At 42.6% G+C, this 18,528-nt stretch overlaps 1 protein-coding gene across 2 annotated transcripts in view; it reads left to right on the forward strand.

Moving 5' to 3' along the window:
• The window catches only part of CPEB4 (cytoplasmic polyadenylation element binding protein 4), a 260,218-nt gene that overhangs the window by 80,577 nt on the left and 161,113 nt on the right, over positions 1-18,528 (forward strand). For both annotated transcript variants that reach the window (XM_085618091.1, XM_085618090.1), the window contains exon 2: positions 10,069-10,150. In XM_085618091.1, coding sequence (XP_085474217.1) covers positions 10,069-10,150 — 82 coding nt within the window. The remainder of the gene's footprint in view (positions 1-10,068; positions 10,151-18,528) is intronic.

Here is an 18,528-nt window from a genome sequence, read left to right on the forward strand (position 1 = left end):
CCTAGACTCTTTATGAGCACGGGAGCACAAATCGTTAAACAAGACAATGTTATAATATACAGAAGTTGCACTTTATATGGATGGGCCCTGGTGGCCAATCAAACCATATACTAAAATAGTGGTATAAGTACCACGAACAGGAAAGTGAAAAGGCCTAGGGCCTCTAGAATCGCTGGGCCTACAAGGAGCTAACTTTAGTTAGTGACCAGGAGGTCCACGGGTCGCGTGTGCAGTGAGGAAAGTTACACGCGGGCTCACATAGGTTTTCAATGGGTGCGTAAAAGTTACAAAGTTACTGCAGAAAGGGTCTTCTGAATGGACTACGATCTTAAGATTTGAAACACAGACACTAGAGATGATTCTCTACACTTGGGCACCGGAGTGCCAGCTTTACCTCACCCACAGGAAGCGGGTGCATAGGTCTCGAAGTGCGTCGGGTTTCTTCTATCGATTCAATGGAGCCTGATGACAAAGATGCTGCAGGCGGTCGGTCCAGAAGAGATGCGGTGGATCCAAGAGTGGATCAGAGTTGTAGAAGACCTGAAAGCAGAGGGGACAGTGTTCACAGTCACTAGCCAGTGACCGGCGTGGCACCAGGTAGGTACCAGGCGATGTCGGGTGCAAACAGGTGGTGAAGGGTAGCTTGTCTCCGCAGCCACGTGGTCCCTGAAGGTCGACGACGTCCAGGAGTCGGTTCACGAGCTGTCCCACGCAGGCTCTCGCTGTCGGCGGTGTCGGCGACTCAAAAGAAGCAAACAAGCCTTGGCAAAGGCAGGAGTCGTGGAAAGAGAGGAAAGCTGATTGTTCTGACCATCAAGGTCAGAGGGGCTGCTCTTTTGGAGAGCAGCTAGGGCCAGTCTGGAGCAACCAGACCAGCGTTGTTAGTTTCAAGTTTCGTCGCCAAAATGGCCACTAGCCAACGGGCCAGGGACCGGGCAGGCGCGTCGAGATGCAAAGTGCAGAGTGGCCCCACGCAGATCGTGGAGATGCTGGAGGGCTCACCTTTGGTGCAGATGCTGCTCGATGGTTGGGCTTCTCTGGACCCAAAGCACAACTTGGAGGGAGCCTCTGTCGTTGCGCTTGCAGCTTGTCGTCGGTCTTCCAAGATGGCTGGCTCCACGTGTCTCGGTGCCTCCACGGGTTCCTTCTTTGCAGGGACTGTGGATCGGGCTGTGAGAGGTCTGGAGGTCCAGGTCTTGTCGGGCTCTGGGCTCGGGCTCCGGCAGGAGGCGGCGGCAAAGCAGACGTTCAATAGCTGGTTGGTGCTTGCGTTAGCAAGATGGTCACTCCCTGACCATAGGGGAGATTTCCTTCAGTCCTCTGTGCAGCAGAGCGTCGAAGTTCCCGTCTTCTTCTTGTGGTTAAGTTGATTCCAGGATGTCTGAAGTCTTAGGACACAGCTCCTACCTTTAAGCGGATTCTAGGGGCCGGACTACCTGCTTGGTCCCTCCCTAAGGGTGGGACCAGGAAGGGGGGTGGTTACACCCCCAATCCTTTGTCCAGCTCGCCCCAGGTCCAGGGCTGGTGTGCCCCAGGACCGGATTGAACTGGCATATGCACCGAGGCTCCTTGTGAGCCTCAGGCATGTCTGATTCCTTTCAAGCCCTACCTGACCAATACACAAAATCCTGTCTGGGGTGGTGCACGCACCTCCCCTGGCAGGAAACCCTTTGTCCACACCTCCCAAGCTGGAAGGACTCCCAGCAGCAGGAGGGCAGACTTGTGTCTGTGGTGGCAGCATCCATTTTGTGGAGCTGAGGCTATGTCTGATTTTACCCGGGTTTCAGGTACTGTACATGTCGTGTCCCTCTAGAAGGGTGGAATGCTAACCCCGTCGCCAGAATTGGCGAGGGGTTAGTATTCCAATTCATATGACACCTTACTCGACATGTTTTGATAAAGCCAAACCAAAGATAGCATTTAACCGCGAGGTTCATAATGCACTTAAGAGTATATGGTATGACGATATCTGGAAACGGTAGAAGGAAGTTGTTCCGACCACGGCAGACGGGCTCAGCTCATGCCAGAGCACCATCTCACATGGAACCAAGCACTCTGCCTTCAGGATTGTTAAGGCCTGCCATAGGAGTGACTTATAGGTTAACATGTGTCCCATTTAAGGTTAGGTATAGGTATACTACACCTAAGTAAGAGGTGGTTACACCAACTTACCCCAGCTGAGTGATAAGCCAGTTGTGTCAAATTTGTTGGGCCAGGCCTGGGGTGGCATAATACATGCTGCAGACCCTGGCAGGCCTTAGATACACCAATGCCCTGGGTACCTAGTGTACACTGGTACAGGGGCTCACAGGGTGATCCACTTCCAATTGGTTATGCACCTAGGGTGCATAGTGTAAATTTAGTAGAGAGAACAGCAGGCTGGGGGTCTGATTGGCAGGCCCACAGCCTCAATATGTCAAAAACCAGTGAAGCAAAAAGCAAAAATTTGGGGTGACCATAGGATAGCAGACCCTACTCCTACACATTCAATATATATCTGTGTGGTGTCCTTTCATTGGTACAAAGGGGGGTTGCATTTGGTAAAACAGCCGCTCAACACGCTTTAACGAGTTTAGCCTCAAAGACTGCTTAGCCTACGCTACCACTAGGGCAGCTAGTCCGAAAAGGTTGACTTACAACCACACCATAAGGGTTGCTTGGCATGGTACAAGGTGGTCACTTTAACTAGTGAACATCATATACCAGGCCAACTTCTCACACGCACCATGCATTGTTAATTACCCCACATATTATATCACTCATGACATCTTACATGACATCATTAATAAAATCACTGCAATATTTGCAGTGAAAATAATGATGACAAAACTGTGTATGGCGTGGGCATGAGTTAAAGTTACATCAAGGCATGAATTATCTCCGGTTGCGAAGTATTCGTGAACAAAGACGAGCTCGTTCAGGAAAAGGCACTGTTCTGATTGTCTGCCAACACTTCAACCAGGAAGTTTTGGCAGCCATCTTGACACACTTTTACTGAGTCCCCCTCCCCCCTCCCCCTCCCCCCTAAAACAAAAGTTAAAATAAAGAAAAAGGGGCAGGCTAGGAATACCCTGACCCCCTATCCATGGTCTTTGGGATTCCTGCGACCCCGCCACAGCGTACTAGCATTTAAAAAAAATTACGAAAATAAAAATAAACTCAGTGTTGTCGCGTACTATGTCATGAGCGATGTAATATGTGAGGTCATAAGCAGTGCATTTCAGGGGCGTAACTATAACTGCTGAATTTCTTTGGCTTTGTATGAGTGAAATCTGAACCGAACTCTAATGTTCCTATAACCTTTAGTTTCATACCAAAAACACAGAATAAATATCTTGCAAGTTAGTTTTGGGGCGTATGTATGTCTTGTGTAAACAGAAATAGATATACATACAGAAAAACTAATTTAAATTATGTTCAGGAAAGGTCCAAAACTTATTAAAGGTCGTTTTCCTCAAAATAATGCACTATATAGAAAAAAATGTTATTTTAAAAGATGTTTTTTAAAAGTGATAATTGCAAAAGATGTCTTGAAAGCATGCATCTCCAACACCTGCCTTTGGATGGGTTGAGTAATGCCCCAGCGTTCTTCTTCCTTGCTCCAGAATTCATATCTCTACCATTTGATTGAAGGACTGGGCTTCGAGGACATTGATATGCCGAGTCACCAATAGGATCTCAGGACCAAACTCGACCCCAGCATCCGTTTTGCCTTGCACATCAAGATGTGAATTTTATCAAGACTATTGGTCCTAGCATCCTTTCGTATGACACCGGTAGACAGGCTACCACTCCTGACACCTAGTGCATTCTCTGCCATTCTGACTCAGCTCGCGTCAGGGGCACCCCTTTTCTTTCCTCTCTTACATGTATGAGTTAATATACCAGATGTTCAGCACTGCCGGGCTGCGTTTTGGGGTCTGTTTAGAACTGCAAATTGTCAGCAAAGAACTATGAGATAGTAGCTGTCATTTACTTTAAATTATAACCTTACTTGCCTTACATCTCGAGTATATATTTGTATCTTTGCAATTACTTCAGAGCACTAGAATTGCATCAGAAAAAGTGCAATGGGCATAGTGGAGTCTTGGAGTCCAATAGGTAAATGTGATGCCCCGATCTGATATTATTTGTTGCAACCTACCATTGGTTAAAATTCTGCCAAATTAGTACCAGAACTGTTGTCCTACAAAGAAGTAATTTATGACCTCATAGTTACAAAGAAACTTATTTGCATTGCTGATCCTAGTTTACTTTTGAAAGTGGTGTTAGGGAAGACAGAGGTGATGGTGGTTAGAAAACAGCCCTTTCTCTGGTCGCGTATAAAAGACAAGGGAACCCCTCACGAATGTGACCTGGGGTAGTAGATAGTTCAAAAAAACAATGGTCTGGTGAGGTCAAAAAATCCTCGAGTAGCAGAGCTGCAGTAATTTATTTGAGAGAAAAAAATGTTTTTCAATAGTATTTGATGGTAACGGAAAATGAATTAGATCCAATTACGGAACGTATACAAGGACACAGAAAAGTAGAGGAAGACATCACATTTTATTAACATCATAAAATGGAGTTGCTTCCATTCCTATCATTTTTACTTTTGTGTATTGTATATACAGTGCTCACATATACAAAAGTGAAAGTGCGTGAAGTGAAGTGCTAAGTGACAATAAAAACATTTCATCTCATTGAGAAACAGGTCAAAAAACACCCAATTGGTTTAGACAATGCTTAAGGGAATTTTGACATTGTGGTCGATGTTCACGATCACGTTCTCGTTCTCTGCAGTCAGCAGCTCACGACCTTAACTAACTCCTCTTGATACGCCTTCATTGCGCTTCCGTCACAACGCGATTCCTTGTTGTTTATTTAGGACACAGCAGTAATTGATTGCTTTCCTCATTCTAGATCCTACGTGCTCACATTTACCTTGTCCTGATGATGATCTTGACTGACTAAGATCGAAACGTCGTCGACCACAATGTCAAAATTCCCTTAAGCATTGTCTAAACCAATTGGGTGTTTTTTGACCTGTTTCTCAATGCGATGAAATGTTTTTATTGTCACTTAGCACTTCACTTCACGCACTTTCACTTTTGTATATGTGAGCACTGTATATACAATGCACAAAAGTAAAAATGATAGGAATGGAAGCAACTCCATTTTATGATAATAAAATGTGATGTCTTCCTCTACTTTTCTGTGTCCTTGTATACGTTCTGTAATTGGATCTAATTCATTTTCCGTTACCATCAAATACTATTGAAAAAAAAAAAATTCTCTCAAATTACTGTAGCTCTGCTACTCGAGGATTTTTTGACCTCACCAGACGATTGTTTTTTTTTTTAACTTTCTCTGGTCGCAGCATTGGTGGCCAGAAGCACTAGGAACTAGTCCAGTGCCGAAAGCCATGGTGAAAAATTTGGGAGTTTGGTTCGACGAAAATCTGTGGCTGTGGCTGTGGCTGTGACTTGTTTTTGACATTCTGAAGATGCTACGTAAGATCTTGAACCTTCTCCCCCTGGATGCTAAGAGAACTATTGTATAGGCGTTGGTCACGTCTCGCCTCGACTATTGCAATGTCTTGTATCTAGGGGAGACTGCAAAAAAATCTTAACATCTTGCAGAAGGTCCAAAATACCACAGCCCGGCTTATCCTGAATGTCCCAAGGAGGGCTTCGGTGGGAGAAGCTCTGAAGGAACTGCATTGGCTCCCTATCTGGGCCAGAGATACCTTTAAGGCCTTATGTTTGAGTCACAGGATCCTTGGGGAAAGGGGGCTGCGTTTTCTACGGCCTCTCCTGACAGTCCACCAGCCTACTCGTAATCTGAGATCATTGGGCAGTGCAAAATTTATTATGCCCAGGGTGTGGAAGGCACGGATCGGTGGAAGATCCTTTGGTTTCTTGGCAGCTAAGGCGTGGAATGAGCTCCCAGTGGATCTGAGGACAGCCGAGTCGGAGTCTCTATTTTCGCCAGAAATTAAAAACCTGGCTCTTCCGTCACCCCCCGGCAGGGCTAAAGTAGTAAGGTGCCATCTTGTGTGGATGTCTGCGTTCGTTGGCGGGCAACTTGGGACTGTTGCTGGGGTCCATTTATGTCCTAGCGCGGGGACAGTCTGGTTGGAGTAACCATGGCGCTTTATAAGCTTCCTAATAATAATTATTATTATTTCTTACATGTTAGCCCTCCTGGATGCTACAGTGTGCTTAAGCGAGGCTCCAATTGAGTTATGGTGTTATCTCTAAAAACTTGAATATCTCTGTGATTCCATTCCTGAATTACTTAATGATTGAGTATTAACGGTTAGCATTAGGCTCACATTAAAGTAACCATGATGTGCTGTCCTGGATAATGGACAAATCTTAATAGAAGCAATTACTTACCTACCATCTAAATACTCCTCCCTACCTCTGCTATATGATTTTAGGTTTTTGGCTTGGTAAAACCCCTTTTTTTTCTTCCTCAATGTTTGATATGGCGTTCAGCCGAAGGTTCCCGGTACCAACTTAGATTGAGGTGCACACCTTCAACTAACTTTTTACCAAGAACTCCGATTTGACTCTACAGTTGTCTCATGAGTTATTTGGCCTAAATATTATTTCAGCTGCATTGTCCATCTTGCCCTTCAGTCAACACCAATTTCCCTGTTAGATGTACCCTGCATCGCTGTTCTTTGGCACAGCACATTACACCTCTGGAGATCTTTCTGTTTAACCAAATAGTTTCCACGTTTAATGTCCTGATTGTGCCACCCATTTGAAATCTAGGGCACACCGCCACATTGCCTCTAAAGTGGAAAAATTAAAATTACAAAAACAGTGGCCTGAAGTCAAAGCATTTACGTCTATTTGATGAAAAATGAATCTATTATTGAAGTAGGTTCTGGGCAGACACGATTGAACAGGCAAACAAATCAAAGAAGAGATCTGTGTCAGCCCCCTTTCATTGTTATTCTGGGGTTCCAGTTTCCTGTTAACATACATGGTAAATGTATTTGTTGCCGATTTAAAAAAAAAAAAAGAAACTAAATCAAATAAGGCAGTTTGTCTGCACTTCGTCCCCTGGATGACATAAATTAGGTTATTCAACACCCTCCACACGCGCTGGCTTTGTTTCTGTTTTGGTCGTGTCACAGTTACTGATTTGAAAAGTATACTTGGCTCTCTGACTCTCCATTAGTCGACCGGTTGATCCCACTCCAGACCGGCATTTCAGATGTTTCTTCGCTATTTCCTTTCATGTACTGCTACCTTGTTAATGGACTGACTCAAATAGGTCACATATCAGCCATAAAGAAAAAAAAACATTGTGATCCCCCTGCTGAAATAAATCCAGTATAATCCCACTGTGCTGGACAAATTAAGACTCTCTGCTACTCTTCCAGTCTTGTCCAAAGTTCTCAGTAACAGTGGTGGCCTAACTAAAGGAACATGCGGATGCAAACAACTGTCTTTCAGCCTTGCATTCATTCCAAATGGGGGTTGGGGGGGGCATTGAGTTTTGCCATGTTGCCTTATAGTTTTTAGCTATGTGGGGTGGAGAGCAGTGTTTATTTCTGGCTTTCGACACAATGAGCCATACCATACTTCTAGAGAGGTTTCCTTGTTTGTCCCAGCTGACTGAACCGCATCCAGCGATTCTGTTAATTTTTTTTAAGCTTGGCTCTGTGTGGCAAGTTTTTATTTTTTTATTTTTTTTTAATCTATCTCCTTAGGACTTCCTATACTGTAGTGTCCTTTTAATGCCGACTCACTCTCGTCACCTGCACTTCCTGCTATCTGTTCTGTATTGTTTCTGTTTCTCATCTTTCTTGATAATTGTGTGACAGAGCAGTCTTCAGTCAGTGACAACCAGCTGTAAACTGAAGATACGTCATGATTGTCTATTTGCAAATGATAGGGGAATAGTGGAGATCTAGACGTGGGACAATTATCTTCAAATAAACAGGCAGAAAAATGAGATTCATAATTTTTGCATCAACGGTCAGCCTGTTTACCTCCTCCCAAATTTGTGGGACTTCGACTTTGCGTTTCATCCCCAGTTTTTTTTTTTTTATAAGTTATTTTCTTTGCATCGACTTAACTTTGTCCCAATTGGGTCAGCTGCTGCTTACACCAACCAAATACATTATTAAGTAATTGCTAAACACTGGCAATAGGGGCAGTAGTCGATTCATGGCATTATTATTTAAATTCTCTTTAAGTGGAATGCCAGCCTTCCAGGTAGATCACCTTCACAATGTACAGCTTGACAATAAAGACCACTTTACCCAGGCCAGAGGCCATTGACTGCCTCTTCGAATACTATCTATATTAGCTTGTGTACTTTTTAGATGTATTAACAGCCTAGCCTACACTTATATCTTGCGCCACAGGATTTCTTTCCATTGCCTGTTTCCTGAATTTAGGAGCAAAATTGTGTTCTTTCTCCCCTTTCCCTTGGGTAACTGAAGTCTAAGGTGAGAGGACATTATATTTCTCTAAGGTGAGAGGCCTGTTGTCGTAATTCTGGATCTCTTCACCTACTGAGCTCTGAAATGTGTTCTCTAGCCATCTCTTGAGAGGCTCTGAATGTATTCGAGATAACTTCTAAGACCCATACTAGTCGACCCTCGTGTTGTGCATGCGGTATGAATGTCGCTGATAACCGATGGTGGAAGGGGGAAAATGCCATTTGATGATATACTCTTTTCAAGATAAAGTTTTGTCAGGCAGCACTATGGTACTCACAGGCACGAACGATGCTACTTTCACACACACGGTCTTTCTAAACGTGTGGTCTCTAAAAACCTATGTATTAATAAGGTGTGCCTTCAGTCTTTCTAATCTGGAAGCAGAACACACAGACTCATTATATTTTCTTAGCACACTTCTAAACTGAATCGTACATGGAAAAAGGCAGAATCATTACTACTTAAAAGCCTGAAGGAAGAATGATTTAGTCTTCCTGAAAAAATATTCATTTGTACATGCGTTATTTGTGTCTTGGGTGATAGCTTTGAAGATGTCTGGGGTTTGTCCATTACAGGGGTTAATGTAATTCATGTTTTTTGTCTCCATTTTCACCATTTCATTAGCTGTATGAAAAGTGCCAATCTAGTAATGTACAGTTAAGAAGGGCCTTCTTATGCTGAGAACACTATGCCATTGGGAAAGGCAAAGCTTGACAGAAGACGTTTGCTTTTGTACAAGTCTTCATTTTCTCTTACCGTTTGAAATAAAAAAAAAAATGCCACTCCTGTGTGCTCGCAACCAGAAGCCAATGGTGTTTTTCTCTAAGGATCCATTTTTGTTCACCAGCAGATCATTACTAATATTTTCGCTTTGCATATCGCCTACTACTTAGGGCTCCCATTAAATCCTTCTGCACCCTTGGGTTTTTCTGTGTGAGGTTGCAGCTACTGGAGGGTAGCCTCCATTTTCATCCCCCGTTACTAAGCAACTGCCCATAAATGACTCCGGAAATAAATGATAAAAGGAGAGGATACCACAGAGAGAAAACTGCACGATGATTTAAGAAAATACGGAGCAGCTAATGGATTATAATTAAAGTACAGCGTCTAATGCTTACAGGTCGCGCGTTGCCTTTTTTCAAAAGTCTGGTTCCTTTGAAAAAAGTTAATTTGACTGATCTCCCGCGCAGAAGGCTGAGAGCAATGATTTACATACGTCGAAAGACTGACTTTCAGTCCGGGCCTTTAGGTATTGTTTCCAAATCAAACATTTCTGGTTAAATCCATGAAGGGAAGGTAACCTCTACAGTTATGCCACTGCATCTAAAACCGTCCTAACGGCGTATGTTTCTTTTTGTTGCACTTGCTGTCGCTCTAGGTAAGTATTTCATAATTGTATACATATATCGAATTTGCCAATGTGACAGTCATTTGTTTTTGACATTGCTGCTGCTTTAGTATTGTTGCAGACTGCACTGGGTATGCTGAAGAATGAGGACGCTATCCTGTATCACTGTGCGATTTTCACTCGAATTAGTTAGGGTGTGGCGCTCAACTGTAGTGCATGCAAACAATTTGAGTTTTAAAAAGCTTACCTTTAAACTGCTTTTGTTTTTCAGGATCGCACAAGGACCTTTGACATGCATTCATTGGAAAGCTCTCTAATTGACATCATGCGTGCCGAAAACGATTCACTGAAAGGTAACTTTTGTATGATGCATGCCTTTTTCAGTATGCTAGGGGAGCTGTGTGCCATATCCAGAAGAATGCATATCTGGTAGAAAGCGGGCTCCTGAAAATCCTACACCCGACCAGCTAGTGCAACCCTTCCCACCTCTCGCCCTTCCCTCTTCATGCTTTTGGACACTTGTGGTTTATTCAGTTATTAATGTACACAGAGCTGCCCCTTTTAACCGTGAAGCGGTGTACAGCATCGGAGGACATAGATGAAAGTAGCTGAGGGTGCTTTTCAGGTACACCTCTGGTCCTTGGTAAGTGGAGAAAGTGCTCCACCATCACACGGAAACCGCTATTATGTTCATTAAAATACTTTGACAGTGTGCTGTGCGGTGACACATTCCATCAGCTCAACGCATTTCTTGTGGCTTGTGCAGTGGTCTGTGTTAAGTTCTTTGCTCAGAATTCGTGGTGTCATATAGGATACACAATCACCCTAGAACAGAAACGCTCTTAGGCAACCATCTGATGTTCTGTACTACTAGGATGAATGCTGCACAATTCCCACTTTTGAACATAGAGAAGATACATCCATGTCTTCAATTTCGTTCTTCAGACATACTTGATCGGTCACTAGGTTTAAATTATTGCTGTACTTTGCTTGTCGGCATCCCTTAACATTCCGTCTCCCATTTGGCAAGATGTTTCATTTGATAGCAAAACATTATTGAACCTGCCAAGTGATAGACTTGCCTCTATTTTGTCACCAAGTTGAGTGGCTGTCAAATAAAAACAGGGCTCTCCACAAATTGATGGTAATTGTATTCTGAGTGATCTACGGCATTTCACCAAACTACATTTCCAACATTTTGACAGGCGAGACACACACTCACAGTCAGCCCCTCACACACACACTCTAATTCTCTCTCCCCCCCCACCCCCCCCCCGGACTCGTTGGCCACACTTAAACCACCAAGTGCGGCATCCAGAGTCGAATCTCTCATGGCTTTCCTTACCAGAACTCTCATCTTCTTGAGCCTGTCCCCCACTCCCCAGATTAGAAACTAGCTTGAAGAGTCTCTGTTGTCTAAAACATTATGACAATGGAATTCCTTCTTTCTCCCTTTTCTTTGCTGTCACATTAAAAGTAACGAAAATGAGAAATCAATGTGTTTATGCAAAGAACTACTCGCCCACATTCCCTCTCAGTTAGTCTTATTGAGGCTTGTAATAAGAATGGGAGTGCCGCGCAATAATGCCAACATAGGCTTTTTTTGCACCAATTATTTCTATGTTATAGTAAACACTTTATGAAACGTCCAGTGTACTTGAACCATGTACAGCGAATGCAGAAAGTTTTCATTGAAAGCAAGCAACCACGTTATCAAACAGTAATAGTTGAGCCAAGTAGGCGAGTGTGGAGTTTATCCGGTTTATCTGGGAGTCCGTCTTGCTACATTTATCGTTTGCCTCTGTTTGGCTGGATCCAAGCCTAGTAGGTTGATCATTTATACCACATCAGGTGGACGGATAGGTAATGTTGTCCAGTCTAATGGTGCACATATAAGTTAGTTACGACATTTTATTGAACCTCTGGTATTGCTCCGAGCTATGGGCAAAAAATGAGGCTTATCACCAGTGGTGGTGGCATCTACTGGGGGTAGGGGCAAATGGGTGGGTGCGTGCCCACGCAGATAAAATAAAGTAAAAAAAAAAAAGAAAACATTTACTAGATCGTGATGACTACATCCCTCCTCGCAGTGCGGGCCCCAGCAAACTCCCTCTACCAATCCTGGCCTACTCACATGCTGCTCCAGCATGTGAGCTGCGCCCTGATTGATTAGGGCTGCCTCTCGGGGCTCCCAAGTGCATTCAAAACCTGCACTTGCTCTCAACCCAGCTCTATTAAGACTGCTGAGTAGAGAGGTTTAAAGTGCGCATGTCTGGCCAAAGAGACATAGGCACCGTTACCAGTGCATAGGCAGCCCTCTGCCAACCACTCCTCCCAGCTGCCACTCAGCAGGCCCCACCCTGTCCTGACACTCGTTGCAGGAGGGGCTGATGAATAATATAATGGTAACGAATTACCATTTTATTTTTCATCTCTGGGTTTTAGGGGGACTTAAGTGGGGTGACGCTCCTCCGCTCCAGTGGAGGAGCTGCCAATGCTTATCGTATCTCCAGCGATGTTTTTTTTCTTTTTCTTTTTGTGCTATCGATAAGGTGGTGCATCATTTGTCTTTATTTCGTGCCGTTTTATTGCCGGGGACTCCAGAAGCAAAGCCTTTTTGTTTTGCAAGCTGCAATAGTTCTTTGACAACATAGGAGCACCATTACTTCTTGAATGGCCGTTTTCGTTAGATGAAAAGCATGATTCACGCAGAATGACAAATGAAGAGCAGCTGGAAACTGGAATTTTCGCACTTGCGCTGTTTTTGCTTTTTTACGCATCTTCTTTCCGTTGTCAGACAATCACGCATGGGCACAAGGGAAGGGTTGCTGTGTAATTTCCACGTAACAGTATTTCCAGCGTGATGGAAAAATAGTCACACAAAATTAAGCTTTCTGGAAATAGAACCTCTGACACCGTAAAACATATTTATGAAGTAGACATTCGCTGCTTTATATTTTTACTTCCGTCTGCATTCCGGCTCTTAACTTTTCTATTACACTGAATTGTTATCTTCCTGCCTTTCTTATTTAAATATTAATGTTTGCCAGAACATTATTTTACAGCAATTGCCGGCCTAACTTCTCAGCCCTGTCCGATAGGCATTACGATTTGGAAGCTATAAAGTGCTGAATGCTCATCCAGCCTTTACACTCCTAAGAGAAAGGAAGAAGCCTATCACCATCCAAAGAGAATTGTCCTGATCTGGTTATTTTTGATGCCTAAAAAATAAGTAAAATTAAACTATGTAGAATAGAATGTCTCGGCTTGAAAGCTGGACAGACTTGCATGCAAGTGTCGGAGAAAACAAGAAGTAAATGTTTTCGGAGAAAAAAGTCGATAATCGTAGAAAACTGTGGCTAATGGTACGTGTGTGCGACGGCAAAAAAAAAACAGCTGGGTGATACCCAAGTTTATTTAAAGTATTAGATTGGTGGTGAATAGATGTTCTAAGCCGGAGTGGCTTGGAGTAAGAATGGCCAGGAAAAGAGATCATTTTGGGTGTACATCGTCCACTCTGCAACCCCCTGCTGCTCATGATGATCTTATCTAAATGTTTTCCAAACACTTTCCTCCTGTAGAGCTTTGACATGATCTTGTAACATACCCCTATTCCTAGGAAGGCACTCATCTCGAGGCCTTTGGTTGAAACGTAAGACTCATATTGTGAGCAACAGAAGTGCTTGGATGAATTTGTCCTCTTTTTAATCAATTTAAGTTAAGAATAAAATGACACGGAGACCAACCAAAAATTGTTTTGGAAACATACACACCTATACCCATAGTAACATGTTCATAATATACGAGTCCTTTAACATTTATTCTTCACTTGTCAATATAGCCAACTCTGACCTACTGTGTTGTGCATAATCTTTACCACAAGGCAACCGTCAGGTATAAAGTAACAAAATTACCAATGTATACAAAATTACAGATGTCAAAACAACATAACATCTTTTCTAGTAAAGCCTAAAAAGGATTACCATAGTAAATGTAAATTTGATACTTGTATAGCGCACTACTCACCCGCAAGGCTCTCAAGGCGCTTGTACGAATACCGCTGTGGAACCCATCCTGGCTTTCCCTGTGAGGCGTCCACTCCTGGGCACCCCCAAGGTGGAGGCCAGGCATCCTTAGCGTTGTGGGGGCCGTTGTGCAGATTAAGCAAGCTATTGCCCAGAGTTGCAGAGTGGGACTCCATGATTGGAATAGGCACCGAGGCGAGAATTATCAGGTCCACGGAATTTTTGAGCCCAAGACCTGCCAAGGCGGGGAATTGAACCCTGGTCCCGGGCTAGACCTCTGCATCAGGGTCTGCCGCTCTAATCATTGAGTCACACTTCTCCACGTGCAAGTGTTCTCTACCTAGGGCACATTTGGGAGGGTTACCAGCACCAAAACCCTTGCCTATTACGATGATCGGATAGATTCCATGTAACAAAATACCTGCCTGCAGATTTTAGCAAAGTGTAATGGTCATTCACTCTTAAAAAGCCTTGCCTTTAGCACATGCTTTTCATAAAATGAAAATCAGACCTAGTTGCTTTGTGTTACATAATCATTATACATGGTTTAGGAATTTGACATACCTTTTCACAGTTAACTGATAGGACCTGTAGCCTTTACCATTGGTTTGACACTATAACCCCCACACTCCTCCTGAAGTGCACATAAAGTAGCAATGATCATGTGTACTGTTATACAATTACAAAGATGTACAGAATTAAAATTGGCAAAACGATATACAACCCATCCCAATAGGGCCTAAGAATTATCATCACAGCGACAATATGTTTACTCTCAGGCTCTGTCAGTCGGCGACCCGCACCAAAACCCTCCCCTACTATGGAGATCTGGCTAATTTGCAAGATGACTTGTAACAAAAAAACCTGTTTACAGCAATTATGTGTGGCAGCAATTCGCTGTTCGAGATCTGTTGGCTTTAACAGATACTTTTCACAACACAAAAGCCATCCCTACTGCATTTGTCTTAACTTCTGATAATAAACAGACCAGACCTATGGCCTCCGCTTATTACTGTTGTGTAGCTTGTCACCATATCAGACGCCAACGGGCTAACTGGACTGGGATTACCAACGGGCTAACTGGACTGGGATTCCTGGATTTTTGTAAAAAAATTAAGGCCTACTTTCAACCACCAACCTAGGTGGCATGCTGCATCATCCGGTTTTATTTCACAATTACTTTTCTTTTTCTCACTTTATTTTATGTAGACAGTTTTTTCTTCCTCCCGCCTTGTTTTTCTCTTACTTACCCCCCCTCCCACCAAACACCTACAATTTACCAAACCTAGTTTAAACATAAAGACGGAAGAACACCTTCTCTCAATAAGTCTGTACCCCAGACTGAGAACACAAGCAAACCTGCACCCTAGTGATAAAGCAGCTGAAAGCATCCATTTCCAACAGCTGGTCAACACCACCATTTTGCATCCGTACTACATAAATCAGGCTGTAGTATTTGCCCCCAGCCTTAATTCTGAAGAAGCAAGTGAAAATGTACACTAACTATCATTGTCTAAGTCGTAAAATGTTTTAATTCTCCATCTTTTTTTTGCCATTGTGACCGTTTGTTAGTGGGAGTATATATATTTTTTTAAAAAAGCAAATACATGAGTTGAGTTCATGCTGGAGCTTGACGACCTCGAGCGCTCCACGCGCTGCTGACTCTTTGGTGTCGCAGTTACAACCAATGCAGCTATTCTCTTCTTCATTGAGAAGTTGATTCTCTGTCATTTGCTAGCTGTGCATGTCACTGAAGTCCACGCATGTTGGGCTCACCCTGCAACACAAAAGCGAGTTTGAGATTAAACGAAGCACAGCTTCTACATTTTTGTTAGGTTAGTCCTTCATCTTGTTTACCTTCAACCCTAGTCCGCTAAAGGCAGACATTTGTCATTGGCGAGTGTCTTGCTGTAGCGTCTTTAACTCTGATATATTCCGAACCCTGCAATTCGGTATTCCGTGTCTGCAGCGGCTGTCCTTTTAGTAAAGACCACTAATTGCCATTTTTTTTTGTTTTATCAAACTGGCTATACCACTCTTTCTCCATGCCTCCGACCTATTTTTAATTTGCTGGGCTGCTTCCTGTAGCTCGCTGCACGCCTTTGTGGGCCTCTGGCCCCTTCAGCTAATGTCCTGTGTGGGGCTATTTAAAAAAAAAAAAAATTATGAAACCTTTTTATTCGCCATTTTTACAGGATTACAAATTGCAAGAGCCGGCTGGCAAAGTAAATTATTCACGTGCGTGTTTAACATAATACATAGAAGTAGAAGTTGCAAGCTAAACCAACCCTTTTCTTTAAATAGCAGTGCACTGTCAGTTAGCATTCATTTTTTTGGGACTGATGCTTGCCTGTCACACCAATTTGACATTTAGGGCTGGATAAATTCTGTTTGTCTATTCTCTCAAAAACAGTTGAATTAATCCGGCTTTAATGAAAGAGTGTTGTTTTATCGTTTGTTGTTTTAACTGCCTTCGTCCATATCTGCTTTGACATCTGTGGTCAACAGTTGTCCTAGATAATCTATAGAAAGATGCATGTATGGGCGCTCTTGCTATCTTCAGTAGGGGACGATAGTAACTGAATTGTTGTTCATGGAACAATGACCTCCTGTTCCTAATCTGCACTTCCGTCCTTCATCCCTCCCTTTGTGTGATCGTATGGAAATCATGAGCTGCCTGTTCACCCTTTCTACCACGTTTTGGGCTTGTTGCTTCATACACTAAACACCAGTATTAAAAACAAAAACACTTTTTTTTTCATATAAGTAGGTTAGTGAAGTTAAACTTAAATGAGCTAGTTCCCTTAAGCAAATTAAGTGCCCTGTTACATTCTAGTTTTCATAATGCACCCAATGACAATCTGAGTTGGGATTCTAGTCACTGTTGAACTGTTAAGCCAAGGGCCTTTAAAAGCTTTACTGAAAAATGGCCAGTATAGGGCTTCTCTTTTAGCCGTGGTCCATATGAGTTGCCTAACCTTGCTAGCATGATTGCTTTATGAAAACTATTTATTGCTGTCTGTACTTGAAGTCCTCAGTGGGACAAATTTGATTGTCGGGAATGATAAAAAAAAATAGGCCAGTGCAACATTTTGATACCTGGGGTGATGCATGCACAGTTTAATGACGGGGAATGCCTTTTAGTTTATTTATTTTCTTTTGCTGATGCGGTTTACTATTCAAAACAAGTATTGCTAAAGCCAAAAGGTTGTCAAATACCTTGTAAAGGCGAGACCTGTTGGCTTGCAGATTTGTGTCTCCTTGAGACACTAGCAAGCAGTAAGCAACACATTCAAAGTATTTTTAAAACTTTGTGAAAGAAGCTTGCAAGAAGAAACCTGTGTAAATCTCAGCAGAGTTTGTGCTTGGTGTATATAGTAAGTGTTCAGTTTTTTATGTTAGTAGATTTTTTAACATAGATTTTGTTTCTGTTTGCTTTGTCATTCAAGTGCATCAGTCTGGCATTCTTCCCTGATTCAGTTCCCTCGAGTCTATCATACCCTTTCACACTGGCTTCCTTTCTGACTGTCTTGGGTACACCATTCATTTTTTCCTCCTTTGTCACTGTTTAGCTTAAGTAATTTAGTATTTGTGATCACACTTTTGACTTTATTTTTGCAAACCCACAATGGTTACTTGATAAATAAAAATTTAGAATTTTAATATTTCTTTACACATTTCTAAATTCTGTATTCTCAGTCTAAAATATTCTTGGAAACATTTATGCCTCATGGAGCATCATGCCTTGGTTCATCTCCTCCCCCACTGCTGTTAGTACTCTATTGTCCCTACCCAAAGGCTTATTTATGAGGGCTGTAGATCAGCTCTAATTGAGTTATTAGATCCAAGGAATTCAGTGCTTAACATTCAATTGGTACAGTTCTTGCACATTTTTAAATCCCATGCCATTGCAGATCTTCAGACCTCGGCGGGGTCAAGATGAACAGTAAAGAAGGCACCTGATGAGAACTCTTGAAATCCACTCATATTATGTCGGGCTGCTAGGAACTATGCAACTTTGTTGGTTCCCTATCCCACCAGGTTGGATATCAGCCCGACTTTCCCCCAACTGTTCTTATGATTAACATTATTATTGTTGCACGTTTTGTGCGAATTTGCACATTGCATAGGCCTATTTCAGCTTCACATATCAGATATTAGCATTTCTTCACTTTCTGCATAATTTTGCACAATACTTAGGCCTTCCATTTTTGTGTTAGTGCAGGTCGCTATGGGATGCTAGATAGAATTAATGCTATTTGGCTTCACTTTTAGGCTACTGACCAAATAAAAAAAAGAACTAGTCAAATTGTACTTGTGCATATTGATTGCATATCATTGATTCTTCTTCTCCCAATTTGTATTTATTTATTCCTTTAACTGTGTAATTTTCATAACATTTATGGTTTTTATTGACTAATAAACGAATATTACTACTTAATGCTAGAATAGGCCATCTGATCAGAACAAAGATGGCAGCCATTGTGATCATCAGCAAACTTCTGAAGGCTCGGTGTATGCTGAAATAGGTGCTGATGTTGAAGGTAGTAGCTCGAAGTAATAGAGAATATACTGGTTGATATTATGTGGTCATCTGGTTTCCTTTTGTGTTTATGTCCTTGGCATGAGGTAGATACATTTGTTTGAAGCTTTGTTCATGGGGCTGCAGGTTTCCAGGTTTCTTTTTGGAGTTGTTCCTGTTAGGT

The sequence above is a fragment of the Triturus cristatus genome, chromosome 7, assembly GCF_964204655.1.
Source record: "Triturus cristatus chromosome 7, aTriCri1.1, whole genome shotgun sequence".
Classification (NCBI taxonomy): domain Eukaryota; kingdom Metazoa; phylum Chordata; class Amphibia; order Caudata; family Salamandridae; genus Triturus; species Triturus cristatus.